This window comes from Protopterus annectens, chromosome 4.part1 (genome assembly GCF_019279795.1).
Source record: "Protopterus annectens isolate FY-2018-M chromosome 4.part1, PAN1.0, whole genome shotgun sequence".
Taxonomy (NCBI): Eukaryota; Metazoa; Chordata; order Ceratodontiformes; family Protopteridae; genus Protopterus; species Protopterus annectens.
Window position 1 is genome coordinate 924,195,112 of NC_056734.1, and position 24,812 is coordinate 924,219,923.

At 37.6% G+C, this 24,812-nt stretch overlaps 1 protein-coding gene and 1 long non-coding RNA gene across 3 annotated transcripts in view; one reads left to right on the forward strand and one right to left on the reverse strand.

Moving 5' to 3' along the window:
- Window positions 1-24,812, reverse strand: part of LOC122801121 — a 375,071-nt gene that overhangs the window by 30,256 nt on the left and 320,003 nt on the right. The window lies entirely within an intron of this gene.
- The window catches only part of LOC122801120 (fetuin-B-like), a 163,037-nt gene continuing 150,082 nt past the window's right edge, over window positions 11,858-24,812 (forward strand). Inside the window, exon 1 of the mRNA XM_044070648.1 lies at window positions 11,858-12,179. Within this exon, the coding sequence (XP_043926583.1) occupies window positions 11,961-12,179 (219 nt within the window). The 5' untranslated portion in view covers window positions 11,858-11,960. The remainder of the gene's footprint in view (window positions 12,180-24,812) is intronic.

Here is a 24,812-nt window from a genome sequence, read left to right on the forward strand (position 1 = left end):
TTTAATTAAATAAGCATTTTTTTAATTAAATAATACTGTAATTTATGTAATCTCTAAATGCAGTCCACTGTGCAATCTCTTTTTGGGGATAACTAAATATGCTGTACTCTGCAATGGTGCCAGTACCATCCATCTGCAGGATGATATGCATTGTTTTATTTTATACACTTATGAATTATGGGGGTATACAGTATGTACTGTGTATGTTTGACAATAATGAGTTGAAATATTATGCTGTAACAGAAATACTGAACCACTCCTAATGGCTATTTTTATGATGGACCCTCATAGCTGCCCCTCTACTCAACCCTGGTGAAGGTGGAATGAATGAGATGATTGAACAGGAAGGGCTGAAAATCAGCAGACAGCAGGGGCAAAGAAATGAATAAAAATTACCAATGCCTGGCTACTGAGTGTCTAAGAGTTATCACGGAACACTTCAAGGTTCTGGCAACTTCCAGCCTAGTCTTCTGCCCCCACTGGAAAAATAACACTGAGACAACATAAAAGAAATAGATCAGGCTAGCAAAGAGGGAGAGAGAATTGGGCGAGGTGCTCAGCATGTGAGGTAATTGTTTGTCTGATAGAGTGTCAGAGGAAGTGGAGTCTACAGGGAATATCAGGGAAGAATACAGAGATGGAGACAGAGATGGTATGAAGCAGCTAGTAAGGTGAGAAATGGTACCTTGATACTAAGCAACAGGCAATAGAAGGCAGAAAGGGAAAGGCATGGAAGATAAAGGCAGACTACAAAAGAAGATGGGCAAAGATTATCGCAGAAGAACAGGCAAATTAAGTAGCACAGAGTAAGGTACAGGGAAAAAGCAGCAGATGTTGCCATAAAAGGGAGGGCAAGATAAGGAAGGTAAGGTAGAAGAACAGGTGTACAGAGCAGTAAATGTTTTGAAGGAGAAAAAGTCAGAAGTAGTCATACAGAAACTAATGATTTGTGGAAAGGAAAAAAGTGGTTAGGGAGGCATCAGATCCATAGCTAGAGCAGGGTGAAGACGGAAACCATCCCAGATGCAAGGTGCTAGATGAGTCACTCAGTTGATGGTGCCAGTATGAAAGTGAATGCTGATAGTGATTTTGCAATCCATGCTAAAGCACTGTAGTACTTGGTGTGTGGTATAAATTGTAGCAAGTGGTTTGAAACAGGGTTAAAAAATAGAAAGATCAGGGGATGGCAGTGGGTATCAGCATACCTCTCAACTGTCCAGATTTTCACAAAATGCCCGATTTTTGCCTTATATTTTTGGTCTGTCCCTCATAAAAGTTCTGCTTTTCTGACAAGCCTCTAGGGATTGAAGTCAGCAAATAATGCTGGGCATTTGAGTTTCATACTTCATATCCTTCAGAAAATGCATCCTAATGTAAAATCTGTTTTTCTACCAACTTTCTAAGTTTATAAGAACAATATGTAAAATCTGTCCCTATTTTTGTTCCTCCATTATTTCTGGCGTTTCCAGATTTCTTGCACTAAGAGGTCGAGAGGTATGGGCATCAGGACAGCTAGCCAAAGCTCTGAGAGGGATGCTCAGCCAAATGGCAAGCAGCACAAATACTGAGAGAAAGAGCTAATGATTGTAGAATGGAAAGGGTGAAAGGTTGAAGATAGGCAGAGTAGAGATATGGGACAGGAAGTGAAGGAGGCAACAGCTAGTGTGGGGAGAGAAAAGGGGGTTTTAGAGACTAATGTCTCAATCACCAAAGAATTAGGAGTCTTGCAAAGAGACATGAAAAAAACAGATTATGGAGGAAACTGGTCTCAGGGTTCTTATTTAGTAAGTAATGGGAGGAGGTGACTAAGGTGATCAACAAAGGAGATGGGTTACCAAACCAAGAAGATGGCAGACAGTGATGCTAGGAAAGGAGGATGGATATAGCATAGGATCATAGAAAGTTACTAGGTTACTGGCCCTGAGGCCCTTACAAGCCTAGCCAAGAATTTAGCCCATGTTTCAACAAGTCAGCACCCTATGCCACTGTCCAGCAGGGACATAGGTGGAATCCCAGGGATGTATTTTCTGTTCTCCAGCCAGTTATCCAGGTTGCACTTAAAAAGGTTTAATGAGGTACTCTGCTTTACGTGGAGAGGGAGTCTATTCCACAAAAGGGGGAGTTTCTGGGACACAAATCTGTCCTGCCAACAAGTCCTATTGATGTCACAGGCCAGGTTGAGGTCTCGGGTGAGGGTTACTTGAGTGTAGCTTGGCTTGCAGATATGCAGCAGTCCAATCAGGGCAGGGTCTGAGATTGCTTTGTATGCCAGCCAGAGGTCACCTCTGAGAAGTCTGTAGGAGACTGAGTAGAGGGACAGGGCTTTTAGCCTATCTGTATAGGATAGATGTGTGAGGTCCTGGATTTTCTGGGTGAGGAATCACTGTGGTCTCTCCAGCTGCTGCATGTGCTTTGTGAGGTACATGCCGAAAGGGGCATTATATTCAATAATTGGTCTTATAAGGGAAGAATACAGGGATGTTATGACCACTTGTCCCAGGAGGAGATACCCTTACTAATGAGGTGGAACATGTAGAAAGCTTTCCATACAACGGAGGCAATATTGTGGTCAAAAGTCAGTCTGCTGTCAACCTGGGTTCTCAAGTCTCTCACGACTGATTACATGCATAGTGCCTTATTATCAATGTGATAATTTGTGGGGACGTCATTCTCCCTAAAAGGAATGTTGATGTATTTTTTGGCATTCAGTTTGAGGCCATGTTTCTGGCTTCAGTCATTTGTTTGGGTGAGACCCTCTTGGAGGATGTCCACATCACTAGGGGAACTGATGACAGCACCCAGCTTGCAGTCATTTGCAAACTTGTTCAGCCATAGCCCACTAGATTTGGCCTGCACCTCTGTGAAGTAGGTGGGTTCTATAAGTGAGCCAGTTTGCTACCCATCTGGTAACATATGGATTGGTGCCTATTTGAGAGAGTTTATCTATTATACCTGAGTGGGGAATAGTATCAAAAGTCTTGGCCAGGTCAGGGTAGGTGGTGCGCACCATCTTCCATTCATCTATGGCCTTGGTGACTATCTCAAAGAAACTGACCAAATTTAACAGGCATGACCTCCCCTTGACAAAACCAAACTGTGTGGGATCAAGAGTCTGGAGGTTGTCAATGACATTGTTAATGAGGTCCATGATAATCTGCTCCATGGCATTGCAGATCAGGCTAGTAAGGCTGATAGTTCTATAATTTCTTGGATCGGTGGCCACTCCACCTTTGTGCAAAGGGATGACAGTAGCTGTCCTCCACTCAGCTGGGATGAAGCTGGTACTCAGGCTTTGGTTGAATGGGGTGCCTAATAGTGCTGCAAGTTCTTGCCTGAGTTCATATAGGATGCAGCCTGGGATGTTATCAGGTCCCATGAAGGCTATTATTTTACTTTGAGAGGGCAGTGATGACTTGCTCCCTAGAGATAAGGGGGGGCAGGTACTGGGAATGGCCTGTTTTACTGATGGGGGGACAAAGGAATGAAGCTTTCACTGAGCCAGTCTGCCTACAGGTTGGCTATATCTACAGGGTTTGTGTATATGGTGTTCTTGACCACCAGTTCTGAGCATATCTGGGTGCTTCCCTTGAGATTGTGGACATATGTGAAGGAAGCCTTATGATTGTCTTTAGTAGATGTGGCCAGTTTGGACTTGAAGTTTGCATTGGAGGATTTCTCTGCTGCTCTTATTTGCTTGTTCAGGCTAAAGAGAGATTGCTTCCATTAAGACACCTGCTCCGTCTTGGTCCTGAATTAATTGAAGTGGCATTAATTGAAGTGATATATGTGCCAGCTGGTCTACATAATGAGTAAGGAAAAGATAGGGGAGTATTATGAGTTAGTGCAGCAGTGGAAAAGGAAGATGAGCTTGGGAATGGTAGAAGAATAATAAAGAAAAATAAAGAAAGATAGAGAGAGAGAGTGAGAGAGAGAGAGAGAGAGAGAGAGAGAGACAGAGAAGTCCTATTCATGTGCCAGGTTCAGTTATAGCTTAGAAGGGACAGTGGTACTCAGGGCTGGTGTAGGAAGTTATATAATCAATGAATGCACCTTTTAGATAAGATGGAAGAAAGAACAGCATTTTACAGATGTAGAAGAAGGAGACAGGGACTCAGGCAGCAGAAAGAAGGAAAAAAGTGACCCATCCAGATTAGATGAACAGACAAAGTGACAGACAGCACTGTTGGTTAATACTATCATGTAATGCAAACAGTCTAGGAAAGAAGATGGAGAGGGAGCTGCAGGAGGGAAGGTGCGAGGGTACAGGTGGTTCAGCACTGAAATAATGGGGGTCAGTGATACTCTGCATAAAGAAGGACATCAATTGTGAGGACAGAAATGAGAAGAAACATCACCCTATGAATGAGACAATGGAGCCATCAAGGTCAGAACCAAGGTTAATCACCCTGAAGGTTAACCTCCTTTAGAGGAAGGTGAGGAAGAGAGACTAGGCTGGAATTTGTACAGTGTATTCTGGAAAAGATAAGGGTTAAGAACCCAAAAACAGAAATTGCAGCATGTGATTTAAGAGAAATAAGTTATGATAAACTGGGGAATGTCATCAAATATGAGCTACAGAACTGGGGATAAACTGAGACAGCAAAAAAAATATGGAATCAGGATAGTAATGCATCTTTCAATTCTATAAGCAAAGGTTTTGAGAAAAACATAAATCAGCAAAGAGAAGAGAAGGCGCTAAGCAAGGTTTTGAGAAAAACATAAATCAGAGAAGAGAAGAGAAGAGAAGAGAAGGCTGATATGGCTATGAAGGAGGATAAAGTCAAAGATAAGGGGAAAACCAGGGCATATTAGAAGTGGAAGTGAGGGGATGAGGAGGTGAAAGAGGTACAGATCAAGGAGGCATTGTGCCCTAGGTTTCAGCACTTGGGTAGTTTTACTCTAGTGCTGGAGTCAGATAATATACTGGGTATGGAAAGCAACCTTAAATATGAGGTCTGGTCTCAAGAGAGAGCTGCACAAACTGAAATTGTGGGGAAAGGGGTGACAGCTGAAACCTAATGTGAAAAAATGTAAGGGTATGCACTCTGTAGGTGAATCATCCAGGAAGCACGCAGACTTGGTCGAGCAACTTTAAGCAATACAAAAGAGAAAAATGACTGCGGAGAGATGCGTTTTCTAGACTACCAAACCTCTTCTTACATCGGATACTTCTGATTACCATTCTTCTGCTTAAGCTATGTTGAACATAACATTTATGTAGCCCAGTGGTGCATCCATTAGCAATGTTGACACGCAGCTCTTGGTTCTCCAGTTTGATTCATTGTCATGATGCTTTCTTTGCAGAGATTGCATGTCCTTCCTGTCCCAGTATTTGTTTTTTTGGTTGTTTGTTTTTATGCGGGGTGTTCTGTTTTACTCTCACAACTCAAATACATACCACAGATGAACTGGCAGTTCTCCAAATTGCTTATGAGTGTGTTCTGTTTGTGAATGTGTGCATCCTGCAATAGTATGGTATCTTATCCAGAATTAGTTTATCTGCCTTGTTACGACTGAGTATCAGAAGACGCTGTAGCTCCCTGTGTGCCTGAAATGGAAAAGTAGGCAATCAGGAAATTAATAAATAATTTTACAAAACCTATCAATGTACACTGCATGTATGCTTTCTGCAATATCACAGTTGTAAACATTGTCTAGTACACTTTCTGTTTTTCAGCTTGTGATGATTTTCTGAACTGATTTATATGTCATATATGGAAAACATGTCCCTAGATGTCATGATGTCATCCTCCTTTATAACTGTACTTACTTTATTATTTTACTGCAGTGCTTTTATGATCCATTTTACTAGTTGTTGATATGTATATCTATACATATATTCCAATATATATATATATATATATATATATATATATATATATATATATATATATATATATATATATATATATATATATATATATACACATGTATATATTGTAATCAAATTTAACATGAAGAACCTTGCTGTGTATTAACTTCAGCTTGTCAGATGTGTGTGCCTCATGCTGGATAATGGCTGTGACCTTCTCCATCCAATGAGTAGTACTTGCACTCTAAGGACCACTTATTACATTTGCCACTGTTCTTTCTCTTAACCAACAGATTGCACTGTATATGCCAGTTACTTAGTCTTCCTGGCTGACAGGTTTCTGCATTCAGGAAATGAAAGAAAACCTGTTGTACTTTACATTTGTTATTGTTTTATACTGACTATAAACTGATAACTCACTGTTATAGTTTGACCTGACAGTTGAAGCCTGCTACCATACCACCCTCTCACTCTACTATTATACTTCCCACATAAACATTTCATTTGTGATTCTTTTTCCTTAAATCTCCCCAAATGGCCTTACTGCTATCATAGAAACACTCCTGTTTCTATTTTTTTAATTCCCAACTTCCATTTATTTGTTTCGCATTATTCACAACTACCTTTTCCCTCCCATAGTGATTTTACTATGGCCATTCAAGCTTACACCTCTCCCTAACAGTACCTATCAATTCTACACTGTATCTCCTACTTTTCCCAAATAAACCCTCAATTCTTCCTATTTTAACCACATCCTCAAACTGTAGCCTTTTAAACCCCCTGTATTACTTAAATTCCAGAGAAGATACCAAGACAACCTAACTCTCTTCCTTCATAGAAAATATTTCTTTCCTACCTACCCTCTACTAACTTTCATACTCCATCAACACTAAGTATCCTACTGCCCTGCAACTTTGTTTTCTGCTTGATTCCTACTTCACTGCTATCTGCCATCAATAAAATACAGCTCCCTTTACTTAATCGTGCTACTCGTCAGCTTATCTTCTGTTCTTCTTCTCCTACTGGGCCATCTCTCATCCTCCCATGACTCTGCAATAGCTTTAAACATATCTCCATCTCTGTCCAAACCACCTATCCATACTTTCTCCCCAAATTTTGCACACACATCCGGCTCCTGTTCGAATATGGTAGGAGTGACAGCCGGTATGTCGACAGTCAAGTGAAGAGCAGTAAAGAAGATTGTTAACAGGGCAGAGAAATGCAGCATGTCTGTAAATGTCAACTGTTGACATTAACATCGAAAAGGGACTGTCGTTGATATGGGTCGATCATTTGACCTCATTAATATTCATGATGTGATGAAATGCGTCGAGGATATCAAGGTTCGCAGTTGTGAATTCCGCGATTTTGATAGTTAATATTCTTATCATACCCCTCGACCTCTTAGAGCAAGAAATCTGGACAAAGCCATAAGTAAAATAAGTACCCCTGTACTTATAAGTAATAAGGGTTTAAAAGGCTACAGTTTGAGGATGTAGTTAAAATAGGAAGAAGTGAGGGTTTATGCACCAAAATCACCTTTCTCTCAATGCTAACCAGTCTAAATACTACTATTCACACCCTCAAAGTTTTTCTCTTTTGATAAAAATTCCTTCGCCAATGCAACTCTCTGATCGAAGTTGTTCCCTTTGCCAGACTACTCAGTGTAACTATAGATGAACACCTCAAGTTCGGCATCAATATTCAGCAAAATGTAAAGAAAACCCACCAAAAACTAGGTATGCTATACAGGAACAATCACTTCCTCTCTACTTCTACCAGGCATACTCTGGCCTCCTCTTACCTCCTTCCCTCCCTTCTGTATGGTGCCCCGCTGCTAACTAACTTATCCTCTTCCATCACTTCCAAACTTGAAAGCTGTTATAACAACATTTCTAAAGCCAAACATTCCACTCATCACTGTGTTACCCTCCAATCCCTCAACTGGTTAGAATTCACAAATTACCTGGACTTCCTCCGGCTCACTACAGCACATAGACTAATATTTAATCCAAGCAAATGCCTCGCTCTAACTAACATCCTTCCCACATATACCCCAAATAGAACTCTCAGATCTGAACACCAAAACTTAATTATTGTCAGCAAATCTAAATGTCCTGCTGGACAACTTCTCCTCTCCTTCTCCTTAGGTAAGAAATGGAACTCTCTCCCTTCCATACTAAGGACAATGTCAAACACAAACAACTTCAAAACTCAGCTTTACACCTACCTCTCCTCCAAATGGAAATGTAACTGCATTCTCCCTACCTAGAATTATGTAACAAAAGTCCCTGGGAGAGTATTCCCCTGAGTTCCTAAGCACCTTATAGCTGGCTATAACCTTCTATAGCTAATTCCCATACAATCTCTCACACTCTGTAAATATTGTAAATAGCTTTTGACTTTTGACTTTAACTGGGTGAATTTGTTAAAATGTATCTGCACGATATTTTCCCACTATGGGCAATATTGCTCACGCTTTGTATTTGATATGTATTTGTACTTGTAATTTTATTTTTATTGGACTGCTATCTTTGTAATCTGTTTCATGAAGCTTTTCCACCCGGGACTCCACTGAAAATGGGCTCTCTGGACCCAGTGACTTCCCCGGTAATCAAACTGGAAATAAATAAATAAAATAAATAAAATAAATAAAAGTGGGGCAAAGGCCCCAGACTAAGGACAATTTGTAATTATTGCTCTAACAAACTTAGAAAGTTAATAGAACAATAGGTTTTGCAGTCGCATGAATTTTATGAAGTATATGAAGTCTGAAACTCAAATATCTGCCATTATTTTCTAACTTCAGTCTTTAATGATTTGTCACTAATTTGCCAGAAACCACAATTTTACAAAAAACAGACCAAAAATATTCGGCAAAAAGCTGGACAAGCTGCAAGAATCCGTAAAGTTCAGAGGTATGCTTCTTATTACTTTCCCGGTACTAAATAATTAAAAAGACATATATATTACACATCCCTCCTGGCAACAATACAGCTATACTGGAAGAGATCCTACATTGGATACCCATAACAATTCCACAAGAAAAAATACCACTAGGGGATGTGAATGCCAATTGATTGACTATAACCTGTAATTTCCGTACATCAAGCATGGACTTACATGGTTTCACATAGCTAATTAATAGCCCTACACATTATAGCAAGACATCAAATTCCCTATTGAGTGGATCTCTGTATCAGACCCTAGTAAATACACCACCACATGTACAATGTCAGACTCTCTCAGCGACCATCTCCCAGTCTATACAACCAGCCATCTCATGCATCCACTTAAACAGCATGCTCATAGAATATGCAACCTTTACAAGTTTAACCCAAAAAAGTTCATTACCACCCTCTCATCTATTAACGAGAACTTCTTAAAACTCCTTCTTTGATGAAGCAACCACTGAAGTAACTTCTCATAGCAAATTATTAGGGATGATAAAGGATGATAATCTTAAATTCGACCTGCATGTACAAAATTCCACTAAAAAAATCATCAAAAACTCAGAATGTTTTGCAAAACCAAAATGTTCTCCCCAACACAGCTAAAACTACACTTGCCATTACTTATCTCCTCCCCACACTTCTTTATGGTGCTCCCATCCTTACTAACCTCCAGGCATCACAAAAATCAGAACTTGAACAATGCTATAACAAAGTTGTTAAATCTGCAGCAAATACCTCTTTCAGAACTCACCACTGTATAGCACTAAAAAACCTAAATTGGTTAGAACTACCCTGTCACTACACAGCTTCTTACCACATATAGAATTATCCATCATTCATCTGCTTGTCCAGCACTAAATAGCATTCTACACAACTGTGTTCCCATTCGTTCATTATGATCCAATGACCAAAACCTCCTGCATGTCCACAAACCTATTAAATCTGCTGGCCATTGTCTGCACACTTACCAAGCTGCTTACGTCTGGGACTCCTTACCTGTACCCATCAGTTCAATATCCTCCCTCTCATCCTTCAAAACCATTCTGAAGATTTCCTTCCAAAAATCTGTCTCCGTTCTATACCAGGATAAACTATTTCCCTAAATGTGAGCAAGTACCTATTCATTCCTTACACCTACTTACTCTCCTGTCTTCACTCACTTCCTTACTTCTATCAATTTCCCTTTCTTGACTTTCTCTCTAAATATACCATAACCTGCTTTTCCTCTCACTTCATATTGCAATTCCTGTTTGTACTATACCAACTTGCCTTCAGTTTCTCTGTAAACTGGCTAAAATTTCTGTAGGTATTAACTTATATCTATTCTTAACCAATGTCTTCATATTATGTCTAATTTGGTATATTTTTTTAAACTGTAGATGTTTTTTGTATTCGTTCTGAAGATTGCAGAATTTTTGTTCTTCATCTTTCCTAAATAATTATTGTATTCTACACTTTTTTTGGTATTTTCTTTTAGTCTCATTTCTGTGTTCTTAGCTATATTTCAAGTAGATCCCCTTTACTGACTGTCCCCTTTTAGCTTGTTTGGTACAATGTTCCTACATTTACTATCATCCTTGTACACATGCCATGCCCAGGTGTACCCCCCCCCACACACACACTTCTATCTGCTTGTAACCTATACCCTCCTTATTAGTATTCTGCTTATCTGTCATTGATGTACATGCAGTTTTACCTGCTCTGCTATGTAAATAAATGTAATTACATGCATATTGTTGCTTTCTTAAACTGCTGCCCAGATTAAGTCTACTACACTATTTCTACATGCATGTGTTAACTGGCTTTATCATTTGCAATAGTTATATGGAAACAGTAATACCTGTTATTTCTTAATAGTATAATTGTGCACATCGACCGTGGTCAGCTCTGCAAACAGGTCTTTCCCAGTAATTGACTCAAGCCATCTATCAAGGTATAATAAATAAATAAATGAACAAAAATAGAAGTAAATAACATCTGCCTCCTTTTAAGTAGAGCAGCTCACCAGAAATATTCAAGAAAAGGGTAAACAAAATGGTTTGTAGTGCATTTAATGTTGCACAAGTAGAACCACAGCAAATTACTTTAGGATTTGATAGATTAAAGCAGAGTTATGCCAACTAATATAGCATATCCTATGGGAAAATTATTTCACTATGAAACACTTTTTCAGAACAGAGAACACTCAAAATCAAGAGGAGATGTTGTAAAACAGGTGGCAGATGAGACAGAAGCACAAGGAATTTATTTTTACTAAAAAACAAACTTGTGTCGAGTATTGATCCACAATGCTCATTTCAGATTCAGCCAAAGAGCAAAAGGTTTATGCTAAGAAAAGCTTTACAACCAAAATGTTTACACTGTGAGAGGGTGATGTTAAACCTACCGAGGATCAGAATCCCTGAACTTCATTTCCTAAAAACAGACTGAAAAAAAAAATTTTGAAGAGCTTTTTTGCAGGAAGGCACTCCCCACTCCTCAAACTTCTATATTCCATCTCCACAGTCACAGCAACTTAAAAAATCGGGAAATTCCCCTGAAAATTGCATCACTGCACCACAATTCCCTGACAGTTAATATCCTATGGAGGAGCTCTAACCCTCAGCAGGATGAATTTTGAGGAAATGAGGCTCAAGAGTTCTATCTTCATCCACCCTTTGGTTACCCAGTTAAGATACTGTTATGGAGCCTTCGAGATGAAACAATAAGTAAATAGTGGTTAAAATTAAAATGGATGTGATGCGTACAACAAAATAACAATAGAAGAGAAACAAGGAAAGGATGACAGATTGAGATACACAGAAATAAAGGCCTAGGTTACAGATGAGCACACTAAGTGATAAATGTGCTGACAAGCTCTTACAAATCTATTGATTAAGAGAAGGAGATACTGTCGGCATCTTTTTCAGTGCATTGACAAATTAAGTGTAATGCTCCTTAGGTTGCTGAAGTTGATTCTTTGCTCATCCCTTTGTAATAGTTACTTAGTAAAATTAATGGTTAATGTAACATTTACTTATTGGGGAGTGGAAACAGGTTGTTCCATTAAAGTTGTTTGTTTTATCAGCTCGAAAGGTGTATATATAAATGTGTTGTATTTGGGACTTGGTGGTCGGTTTGTGCTATATTCTTTTGGTCTATATTTTGGGGTCACAAAAGGCAGTATAAGCATCTGTCAGCAAAGCTTAGGCACTATGAAGCAAATCAACATTCTCCTTATTGCTGTCCACCTATTCTGTACCTGGACGGCTGCATTTCCTCGTCCCCCTTCTTCCATGATGGGCTATCTGTCTTGTAATGACAATCTAGCCAAAACAGTGTCCAATTTAGCTCTGGAACAAATCAACAAACACCGCACAGAAGGCTATATATACAGTTTGTTTCGAATTTCCAGTGCGCTAGAGGAATTACAGGTAAAATGAATTTTTTGTAAGTAAATATTTATGTATCATAGTTTTGTAACAGAAATGTTCTTTAAAATACTTTCATAATTCTGCATTCCCACCCTATGTCTGACAGTAATGCATCCCTTAAGGTTTCTACTTATTATAGAGGTTTACAAAATTGACCAGTTATTTTCAGTGCAACATTCATACATGAAGGATATAGTATTTGAGAGGGCTGTTTGGTATACTAATCTGATGTTCATAGCACCCTTACCAAATTAGAAGCACCAGGCAACATACATTTTGTGAAGAAGCAGATTCATACATCACAGTACCTCAGCAAGTAAGTGAAGTGCAAGGGTTCCCATATTGCAGGAATGTTTCCTAACAGCCAGGGAATCAAGATCTCTGTGAGAAATGTAGTTTTGGGGGTGTACTTGTTGGGTGTTTTGAGTTAACTCAGAAGCGGCACATTTCTGGGGTGTATTTTTCCCAGTGTTTTACTGTTTCACTTGGATTTCCTATTGAAAAGAAAGACCACATACACTAGCAGTTATTGTTTTCTTAATCTGCAAATACTTTGTACTCCTTATAATAGATGTGCAGTACTTCTGTACAGCAGATTCATAGCACCTACACATATAACCACGTTAAGTGAACTAGGCAACACATGCATCTTCAAGTGCAGGAAAAGTGCATTCTCTGTTTGTGGTCTATGTTTATGTGTTTTCCAAATAGCTATGGTATAGTTTACTGTATGAAAATGTACCCTTTATGTCAGGTTCTACAATATTTGTTTTAATGCTTTCATCTATTAAGTATTGTCTCTATCAGTATTATGTTTTTTCCACTTGGACTGAGCCTGAAATGTACCCTGCTCTATCCATGTCAACACATATACATAAAATAAGAATATTGTCAAAAGAAGTCTTGTGCTTGTTTTAAATGGCATCCTTGGAGGAGTGAAATGTGGCCAAAAGAATCCTCTTTGTGTCTATCTCAGCAAACATACATAAAACTTAAAGTCAAAGCCTTTTTTTAATGTTTTTATTCAGTATAAAAAGTACATATTGCAGTTATGAACAAAAACTAACGTGCAAAATAAAGTACAAATTATTTAAGTATGTATTTATTTGTAGTGCACTGTGATTATGTTCCGATGCCTCGAAAAAGACATAGAGGCTCATGACTGGGTGTCTGAACATAATCACATAAAGTGAAGCTTGAGAGGTGAATCTTGGCATCCATGTCTAGAACACGTAATGGGTTATGATCACTGAGACCTTATTATTGCAAGGAGTATTATAAGCATCTGTGTTCAGCTATCAAAAACACAGATCCTCAAACAGCTAAATATCGAATGTAAAACATCTAAATAGAAAATTACCAAACAAGTATATCTTTGAAAATACATTCATCAAATGGTCATAGTTGGCCAACCTTGCACCCCAACACCACCCCTAACTATATATACCAGCTCTGAGATTGCACTACAGTGGGGAATAGGGCAAATTTAAAAGGTTTCCTTCATTTACCTTATGCATTGCAGTAGTTCCTGGTTGTTGGCCAACTATGACCATTCGATGATGTCAAAGGAAAAATATACTTTAAAAATGATCAAAACACGGTAGGTTTAGGTTAAGGCACTTTAATCTTGCAGCAAGGAGACAAAAACGTGCTAATACAGAGTTTGTCTAACCAGAAACAGGAAATACTTTTATTTTTATACATTTTTAAACTGGTTATGTCCTACCATGCTGACGTAACAGAGTACCACTTTTTTTGTCATCATCTGCTGACCATCTTTTCCATGAATTTCTGCTGATTTATCAATTTTTATGTGAAACTTTCTGAGGAAAACAACATGGCCTTGGTTACTCCCAATTAGATACATGGTATGTTACATTCAAGATACTATGGCTAATTTAAGCACAATGCTAGGAGTTTATTTTTTTAATAATCCTTTGTCTACTTTATTTCTAAATTACTACAGCTGCAGAGGCTTCGCTCCTCCGGACAGAGCTGTTTGTCTAAAATCATTACATTTATAACATAAGGCATTGTTCATTCATTCGCTTCTGACCTAGCAGATAAACACCTGCTTCTCAAGTACATTTTTACAAGGCATAAACATGAATATTGCTGTGCTAGCAGTTACTAGGTCAGAGGGCAACTTGCAAGTTTCAGAAAGCATACTGCAGTTTTTAAAAAGCATCTTTTTCAGTCTCATATAAAACTCAATTTGTATAAAATACAGTGCATGAAAAATAGAATGAAAAGCGTATTAAAATACTTGGTTATTAATTGGCATTAAGCATACACACATTAATACATATTTTTTTAACATTTCCCTTCTGTTAATACTTTTTCACCTAAGTCTGCCCATTTTAAATTTTTATTTTTAGTTAAACTAACATGTGGCAGTCGATTAGATTTGCAAAGTACTAAAAATTTCTGGGGCAATGAACAGCTTACTACACTGTTCCCCCCTGCATCCCAGTACAAATTTCGCAACACTAGCCTGTTTGCATGGTTCTGAAACAATTTTTGTTTATAATTTTTATCAGGTCCTGGTCTATTACAATAATATAGAGTACAATGCAACAAATGCTGTTTGTCAATGTCGAGGGAGGGGGACTAACTGATGGGTACGTTTATCAGTTCTTCGGTTACTGCCCCTGGACCAGTCGTAAATAAGTCCTGGCTGTACCAATAATATGTTTTACCCTCCAGTCGCACTACAAAAGTATTCATTTGTCGCTGTGCTTCCATACCCTGCATGGTTGGAACTACGGCTATGCCAAATATCTGCATCAAGTCTCTACCCAAAAGATTTACTGGGCATTTTGCAGAAACCACAATTTTACTTTTCTGGGTCATTTCTGAAACAGGGTCTGTTATTACTATGTCATGGGAGAGTGGCTCTCAATACAGCTGTCCATTAGCTGCCTTTACTAGTATATAGTCTGGTGATTCTGAATCTTCCGGCAACTTGGAAGGGTGTATCAGGGTCCGTGAAGCCCCTGAGTCACACAGAAATTTAACTTCCCTCCCCTCTACCAGAAGCGTCACTTTCGGTTTTGTGTCTGCTAAGTAAAGCTCTAAGCTCAATAGAGCTAGGTCTAAAATTTTATTTTTTTTATGTCTGCGAATTCATGTACATCCTCTACTCCTTTTGTCACATTCTTTACTCCTGCTATCATATTTGCACTTATTTTTTCCTACTTATTTTCACTTAATGATTCCTATCATATAGTCATTTTTCATTTTTCTTATTTTCTGTAGTCACCTTTTTGTTTAGCCTGCAATCCCTTGCTAAATGTCCTTTTTTCCTGCACTTAAAACATTCGCCTTTTTTTTTTCTTTGAAATCTTTTGATCGCTTGTCAGATTGTTTATTTTCTTGGGTGTTTTTCTTACCCTTTTTCCCAGTTTGTACTACAAATACTTTTGACCCATCTTCTGCCGAAAATACTTGAGTTTTCTTTTTTTTTTACTATTAAAATGTCTTTCTGCATGTCTAGCATATTCAAGTAATGGCTGTAGTTTACTTGTTTGATGATCTACCATGTGCTTTGTAATAAAGCTGCTAATGGGAGTTATACTACCCTTTAAGAATGCATTTTTTAACTGTTGTTTATATGAGGAGTCTTGTGTCTGGTTTTCTGGTATCTGCATTTTGCAGTGATTATTAAAACACTCTAACAGTCTAGCATAATATTTATCAACTGTTTCACCTTTCTGTTGAATGCATTGATTAATGCAAGTCCAATCAGCCTTAGGCTTCCATTTTTCAGAGATTCGGTCTGTCAGACCTTTTACTCTGCCATCCAGTTCTGCATTAGTATGTGGGAGTGGTCTAAGTTGTGCATCACGAGGATTCCAGTCGCCACTGATCATGTGCCAATCTGGACCCACAATTTGTCTAACTACTTTTTTCACTTTTTCTCCATTTAAATGGTAACTTAATCTCATACCCTGTAAGTCTTTTAAAAATTTTCTAAAATTCACTTTTGGGTGGGGAATTCCCTCCGTGGCTTTCCGGATATTTTCCGGTGTCCACGGTCTATAAACTAAAAGAGTCGGATCCTGTCCTGCCTGTCCTGCCTGAGGATTTGGTACTTCTATGAGTGGACATATTTTTTTTCACTCAGAGCCTGTGATTTTCTATTTCATTTATTTAACTCAATCTCCCTCCTCAAGTCGCGTGTTCGAGACCTGGTCTCAATAGGATCCCTGACAAATGGTTGTGATTTTGCAGGAACAGCTGGATATAGCGGAGGTGGATCAGCTTGTCCACTCGCTTCATACTTTGATAACGGAAGCGGAGGGGGCAAAGGAGGGGCTGTTGCTATTACCAAGTTATTGTCTTCTTTGTCTAAGAACAATGTCTTTGAATTTTTTTATTCTCTGCTCCCTGCGATTTGCTTCCTCAAGCCACCTATGCGCCTGAGGGACTCCTAATTGCCTTTGCTTTTTTAGTTGACCTTTCGCATCTATTTTTAACTGTTTAACAAGTTTTATAAGTGCAAGTTTATCTAAATTACCATTGAATTTATACTTATCAACCCATTTTGTGTAATACTAAACATTGTCGTCACACTGTAATTGCATATACTTCACGTCTTCAGTTAGGGGCGGGTCTCGGGAACTTTTTGTGCACTGATTTCCCATTGCTGTCTTAGCTAAGCTGTAAATTGTTACGTAACCCTTTTTATCACATGGTACCACAAATCTATACCTTTTCACAGTTTATCTAGAATAACTGCCTACCTATTCTGTTTCCCTGATCTATGACAAAAAACAGTAACCCCTTTTTCTGTCCCTGATCTGCACATGCAAATCTACCTGACAAAAAACAGTTCTGTACTTAGTCCCTGATCTTAAAACAGAAATAAGGTAATTTTTCCTTACCTGACCCTCCGTGAGTTGATCCACCGGATCGTTGACACATCCTCCAATCCCACATCAGAAACAGTGGCTGGCCTCTTTTGAATGACAATTTAGTTGGAGGTCTTTCAAAACAGAAGAGCCGATTTGGCCTCTTCTCCGTACGGATGCATGCCACCGGGCCCAATTCTGACCGAAGGACCAAACTGTCAAAGGAAAAATATACTTTAAAAATTATCAAAACACGGTAGGTTTAGGTTAAGGCACTTTAATCTTGCAGCAAGGAGACAAAAACGTGCTAATACAGAGTTTGTCTAACCAGAAACAGGAAATACTTTTATTTTTATACATTTTTAAACTGGTTATGTCCTACCATGCTGACGTAACAGATTACCACTTTTTTGTCATCATCTGCTGACCATCTTTTCCATGAATTTCTGCTGATTTATCAATTTTTATGTGAAACTTTCTGAGGAAAACAACATGGCCTTGGTTACTCCCAGTTAGATACATGGTATGTTACATTCAAGATACTATGGCTAATTTAAGCACAATGCTAGCAGTTTATTTTTTTAATAATCCTTTGTCTACTTTATTTCTAAATTACTACAGCTGCAGAGGCTCCGCTCCTCTGGACAGAGCTGTTTGTCTAAAATCATTACATTTATAACATAAGGCATTGCTCATTCATTCGCTTCTGACCTAGCAGATAAACAGCTGCTTCTCAAGTACATTTTTACAAGGCATAAACATGAATATTGCTGTGCTAGCAGTTACTAGGTCAGAGGGCAACTTGCAAGTTTCAGAAAGCATACTGCAGTTTTTAAAAAGCATCTTTTTCAGTCTCATATAAAACTCAATTTGTATAAAATACAGTGCATGAAAATTAAAATGAAAAGCATATTAAAATACTTGGTTATTAATTGGCATTAAGCATACACACATTAATACATATTTTTTTAACAGATGAATTTATTTTCAAAGTTATATGTATTTGGTAATTTCCAATTTGGATGTTTTATGTTCAATAGTCAGCTGTTCGAGGATCTGTTTTTTTTTTTTTTTTTTTGATAGACAAACATGGACCCATTTTAGATACTCCATGTACTGCCTGTTACAAAAAAAGCGTGAAGTGTTTTATTGGCTTAAGAGACAATTTTTAAATACTGCCCTAATCTAAATAACTTACTTACAGACTGGCATCCATAAATGCCATAAATGTACATGGACATAGGATGAAAGATATTCAGTGACCGTTGAAAGTAAAGGAGCATCCCTTCCCTTATACCTGACTGTAACAAAACTTAGGGGGTATGCAAAATTTGTTAAACACATTTTATGGTTGGTTCTCGTGCAACACAAGCATATAACATGTTTATCTTTTTTCCATCTTTGGAGAGTAATCATGGTGCTCCATGCACCACAAATCAGTTAAGTGCTACAATAGTGAGAGACCCAGTTTTAACAAATGTTAAGCAACCCTGCTTAACTTGTTAAGGCCAGTCTTGTACTACGCAATCAAATCTGTCAGTACTGACCAGCAAACAACAGCAGCATAATAAAAACAGATTTGTTTCTGCATGCTGTCTATCGGTAATATACATCCCAACCTTTTAAAGCAAGAAATCTGGACAAAGCCACAAATAATAGGGGGATAAAAGCCCTAAAATAGGGACACTTTTTAAATCTTGCTCTTACAAGTGTAGAAAGTCGATAAAACAGGTTTTCCATTAGCATGCATTTTTTGAGGGATGTGAAATCTGATTGTCAAATGTCTGCCATTATTTTCTGAATTCAGTCCTCAATAATTTCACAGTAATTTGTCTGAAAGTCACAATTTTATGAGAAACAGACCAAAAATATGAGGGAAAAATCTGACATTCTGCAAAAATCTGGACATTTGATAGGTATGGATAGTAATGTGCCCATGACTTATAACCTTAGAAAGTTGATAGAATAACAAGATTTGTGTAAGTCTGCATTTTCTGAAGGATACAAAGTCTGAAACTCAAATGCATTTCATTAATTAGTGCTTCAGTCCTCAGTGATATGTCAGAAAACCACAGACTTTATGAGGTACAGACCAAATACATGAGGCAAGAATATAGACATTCTGTGAAAATCTGGACAGTTGAGAGGCATGGCAAGATGAGTGTAAACATGAAACATTTTTACACTGTCTTTGTGACAGTGCTTGCTAAATGCTTTATGGCTTTGAAAGCCGACAAAACACTTAGCACTTTTTTCTGTAACTACTAGTACACAGAGAAAATAAAGCTCCATGCACTACAAACAATTATGATTGGGACTCTGATCATAACCCATTATTATGTGTTCTTGATATGGATACCAAGATTCACTTTGAGCTTCTGTCTTGAGATAAATTTCTTGGCATCCATGTCTTAAACACATAATAGTAAGGCATCCATGTCTTAAACACATAATAGTAAGGCATCCATGTCTTAAACACATAATAGTAAGGCATCCATGTCTTAAACACATAATAGTAAGGCATCCATGTCTAGAACACATAATAGTAAGGCATCCATGTCTTAAACACATAATAGTAAGGCATCCATGTCTTGAACACATAATAGTAAGGCATCCATGTCTTAAACACATAATAGTAAGGCATCCATGTCTTAAACACATAATAGTAAGGCATCCATGTCTTAAACACATAATAAACACATAATAGTAAGGCATCCATGTCTTAAACACATAATAGTAAGGCATCCATGTCTAGAACACATAATAGTAAGGCATCCATGTCTAGAACACATAATAGTAAGGCATCCATGTCTTAAACACATAATAGTAAGGCATCCATGTCTTAAACACATAATAGTAAGGCATCCATGTCTTAAACACATAATAGTAAGGCATCCATGTCTTAAACACATAATAGTAAGGCATCCATGTCTAGAACACATAATAGTAAGGTTATGATTGGCAATCTTCTCATAATCCTCTATATTTAAAATAAAAACAAAAAGATGGTACAATGACTTATGAACCTAACTAAAAAATTAAATCATAAAAACAGTTCAAAAGTCAAATAATCTAGATGCCCTGCACAAACAAAATGACTTTGTTTTAAAAATCCACAATAAGCACTTTTGTTTACTAAAACAAGATTTTATCAGTGTATAATACATGAAACAAACTTTTAACATTTAAAAAAATTAAAACAAAATATGTGAGATAAACACAATCATAAAACTCAATGCTGCAAAGATTTTTTCAACTTACATTTAGAATGAACTGCACCATTTAAACATTTCAAAACACATATATTCAAATGTATCTGTCAGTTATTTTACATCAAGTATGTTTTTGGCATCATCATCATCTCCCATTATATTCATCTGCAAGCTGGAAAGAATGTGTTTGACTTAAATGTATATATGGCTCGGCATCTTAAGGCCCATATGATCACTTGGTTAGTATTGTTCCTATCTTTATATGTTCTCCGTCACTTAAAAATAGCACTGTTAAAAATCCAGACATTGTGATGAATGTCTGAATAATGCATTGCTATTATTTCTGGTCTTAATATAATTGGCAATTGATTGGTTTTAATGAATCAACTGATGACCGGTTTTAGGTACCACATGGAAGAAAGTGATTACTATCAATTTTATTATAAAGTAGTATTTTGGGATTAATTTAGGAGGAGTGTTTCTCTTTTGAGTAGTTTTTACTGTGTTATATTTATTTGCTTATTTATTTAACTGTTAATTAGGTAAGCAACATTGCCTAAATACCATGTTCAGCCTCAGCCTGAGACAATGGTTACTGAAAACTTTTCAAAACAACATTTACAAACAGTTTACCTTTACACTTACCTTACATTAATGCCAGCCTTTCTAGTTCTGTTAACTACTGCAGTTATGTTTTTACATGAATGCTATTTATACAAATACGTGTACTCACTACAAGTATGTTACTGTAATACAATTCAATAATTGCTACACTTGTGTGTTTACATCAGTTTTATTTATACAAATCACTTCAATAATTATATTTAAGTATCTCACAATTTCATTTAATCAAAAAAGACAAAAAACAGTGTTTCATTTAATATAAAACATATTTGATCAACAATACATTTGATCTGCACTCATTTCATTGACGATTTCATACACACTAAATATATATATCTAAAAGATAGCCCTCCTCTGCACCCCAGTAACATAAATATACTAACTCCATAGTTGCACAACCACATAGAAAAAAGAATACTCCTTACATACTGAATCACAGTTGATGTGAAAACTTAAACTTCTAGATATGGTGGAACAACATAACAGAGGGAATTATTGTGGTAAAATTACTGATGATTTGCATTTTAATTCCTATCCTCCAAAACCACACAAGCAGTCATTTTCTACACCATTTCACACTTTTTAATGTAATGAGTGTTGCTCGAATCAGGTTTAGATTAAATAAAACACCCTTTTTTCTTTGTTAATAAAGTGAACAGACAATCAAGTGAATGTAGCCCACTTCAATATACAGCAGGATGCAGACACTAATTACCTACATAGTTACATTAGTTGCGTAGCTGACTCAGTGCATCATAGAGGATTATGATCCGTTCACTGATTTAATAATAAAACTATGAATAACCTGCTTATTCTGTGTTCAAGACATGGATGCCAAGAAATTCACCTCTCGAGTGAAGAGCATAAATCTTGCCATCCATGACGAGAACACATAATTTAAGTGTGTCCCGGTCCCCTTCAATAAACACACATCACACCGAATGATGTTTGACAACCTTTGTTAAACTTTATAAACATAACCTCGTTAACCTACATTATTTATTAATCACAGCATAAGCATAGTATAGCTGACATTAATCAAAGTATAAACATTCATATAATTGATAGCTAAGACAGTGTCATCTTGCTCACTCTGACCCAATAAGCAGTGACTTTACTTCTGCTCGCTTATTTTACTTATGAAGTAGTGTCTCATTGTTCACTTCCTTTTCCACTTATTGTATTGAACATCCAACCAAATAAGCAGCATTCACTTATTTACTTAGGAAGCAGCATCCAATCACTCACTTCATTTTCCACTTACTGAGTTAAACATCCAACCAAATAAGCATTGTCCTTACCTCCGCTCACTTATCTACTTATGAAGCAGCGTCCCATTGCTCACTTCATTACCACTTACTGAATTATTTATTTATTTATTTATTTAATTTATTTATTTTACATTTGTTAACTGGGATGGTCCGACTGGACGAGGTCCATTTTCAGTGGAGGCCCGGGGAGAAAAGCTCCACATAAAGACAACTTTACATAACATACAAAAGCATTGTTATCAACAAACATTATTACCATTTTTTCTATAGTAGAAAGTTACACTGAGAGAAAAAAAAAAAAGAGAAGAAGAAAAAAAAAACAAATAAAAATGATCATATACATACATAAGTTAAACTTCATAGATAGTAACAGGCAAAGATAGGTTTCAATATAGGATGTTATGTTTATTGAGTGCGCAGAGGTAAAAAATAGGAAGGAAGTATGGATATAGTATTATGTAGTACATGGACACAGCCATGAATCTCCAAGATATGATTTAAGCCTGTTTTTGAATTGTGAGGTATTTGGAGCAGAGGTCACAGCTAAGGGGAGGTTATTCCAGCATTTAGCTATAGAGTGTAAGAAAAGAGCTTTGCCTGCAGTGTTGTTGGCTGTGGAGACATAGAGAAGAGATTTGCCAGCAGAACGAAGAGGACGGTTTGCTGTATAGTGTGTTACTAGTTGCTTTAGTGCTGGGATTTTGTCTGCGAATTTTAGAATATTACATGTGATGACTAGTTGGTGGAAAGTCAGTAGTTGTGAGAATTCCAGCCATTGAAGTTCCCTTAGTGGTAGGCAGTGATGGGTTCTGTAGATGGAACTGGTAGCAAACTTGGCCACTTTATTATAACAAGACTCAAGTTTGTCAAGGTCAGTTTTTTTGACTTGGGTCAGTACTGGTGCTGCATACATTAATGTAGACTGTAGGTGGGATTGGGCTAGGGTGACTCGTGCCTTACCTGAACGAAAGTTTTTATGTCTATATAGTGTACTCATTTTTTTGTGGACTTTTTTGATGGTTTGTGAGATATGGATGTCAAAGTGGAGTTTGTTATCTATTTCAATGCGTAGGAGTTTGGTATGTGGTGAAGGGGAGATTACAGTACCATTTGTGGAAGTGATAGAGAAGGAAAGATGAGGTTTTTGGGATTTATTGGGGGTAAACAGGAGTAGTTTGGTTTTGTTGGGGTTGAGGATAAGTTGGATATTTGAGATCCAGTTTTCCACTGAGGTAAATGATTCCTGGGTGAGTTGTTGAAGAGTGTTAAGTGATGGGGCTGAGCAGATTAGGGTGGAATCATCTGCATACTGTATGAGTGCGGCATTTTGGGTAGAGGTATGCAGACTGTTGGTGAAAGTAGAAAAAAGAAGTGGACCTAGTATGGAGCCTTGGTGTACGCCTATTGTTGTGGGAAGAAGGGGTGATAGTGTGCCTTGCCATTTGACAGCTTGCTGTCTGCTGGAGAGGTAGTTTTTGAACCAGGCAATAGTGTTGGGGCAAAGGATAAGGAGGTAAGAGAATCTATTAGCAGGGGGTGAGAGACCATGTCAAAGGCCTTTGAGAGGTCTAGGAATGTGGCAGATACAAAGTTATTATTATTTCTATCTTGATTAACCAGGATAGTGAAAGAGAGAAGAGCGGTAGTTGTACTATGGTGTGGGCGGTAGCCGTGTTGTGTGCTGGATAGAAAGTTATTTGTATTTAGGAAGTGCATGACCTGGGAATGGATGCATTTCTCAAATATCTTAGATATGGGAGGCAAGATGGCAATGGGGCAATAGTTAGAGAAATCATAAGATTTGCCACCTTTATGAAGGGGAATAATATATGAAATTTTCCATATCTGTGGGATATAGGCTTCCTGGATGGAGCGGTTTATAAGGATGGAGACTGGTTAGGATAAGGAGTCAGCGGCTAATTTTAGGAAGGAAGCTGTTAGTCCATCAGTGGCATGAGATGTGGGTTTTAATTTTAAGAGATATTTTTTGATTGAGGAGGTTGGAACTGGTGAGAGCATAAAAGAGGATGATGTATCTGTAGTTAATTTTGGTGGGTGTGAGTAGCTATTTTTAGATAGTTGAGTGGATAATGTCTTGATTGATCCAGTAAAGTGGTGGTTAAATTGAGAGGCTGTGTCAGTATTATTATTAGTGGAGGTGGGAGCTGGAGTGGTGGCTTTTCCAGGTTTTAATAGTGAGTTTATTGCATGCCAGATCTTCTGGTGGGTTTTGGAGTGTTTGGTTTGGATATTTAAGAAGTGGTCTTGCTTATCCAGTATTGTTTGTTTTTAGCTTGATTCCTGGGTTGTTGGTAGATTTGTCTGGATAGTGTAGTTTTATCTTTTTTCTAGGTTTTCCATGCTTTGTCTCTAGTTTTTAGTAAGGCTCTAGTGGACCTACTAAGCCAGGGAGCAAAGTTAACTTTAGCTCTAATGGTTCTTATGGGGGCTATTAGGTTAAGGATATAAGTAAGAGTACTATTGAAATAGTCAGCAGCTTGGTCTAGTTCAAGGGTGCGTAATGGTTCCCAGTTACATTTCTTTAGGGTATTGTTAAGATCATGTGGGTTAATATTGTGATCATCTCTGACTTGTTTAATAACTATGGGTTTGGGTATGTTAGAGTGTGATATTATGTCTGGGAGTTTAAGTGTCCAATTGTACAAGGTTTTA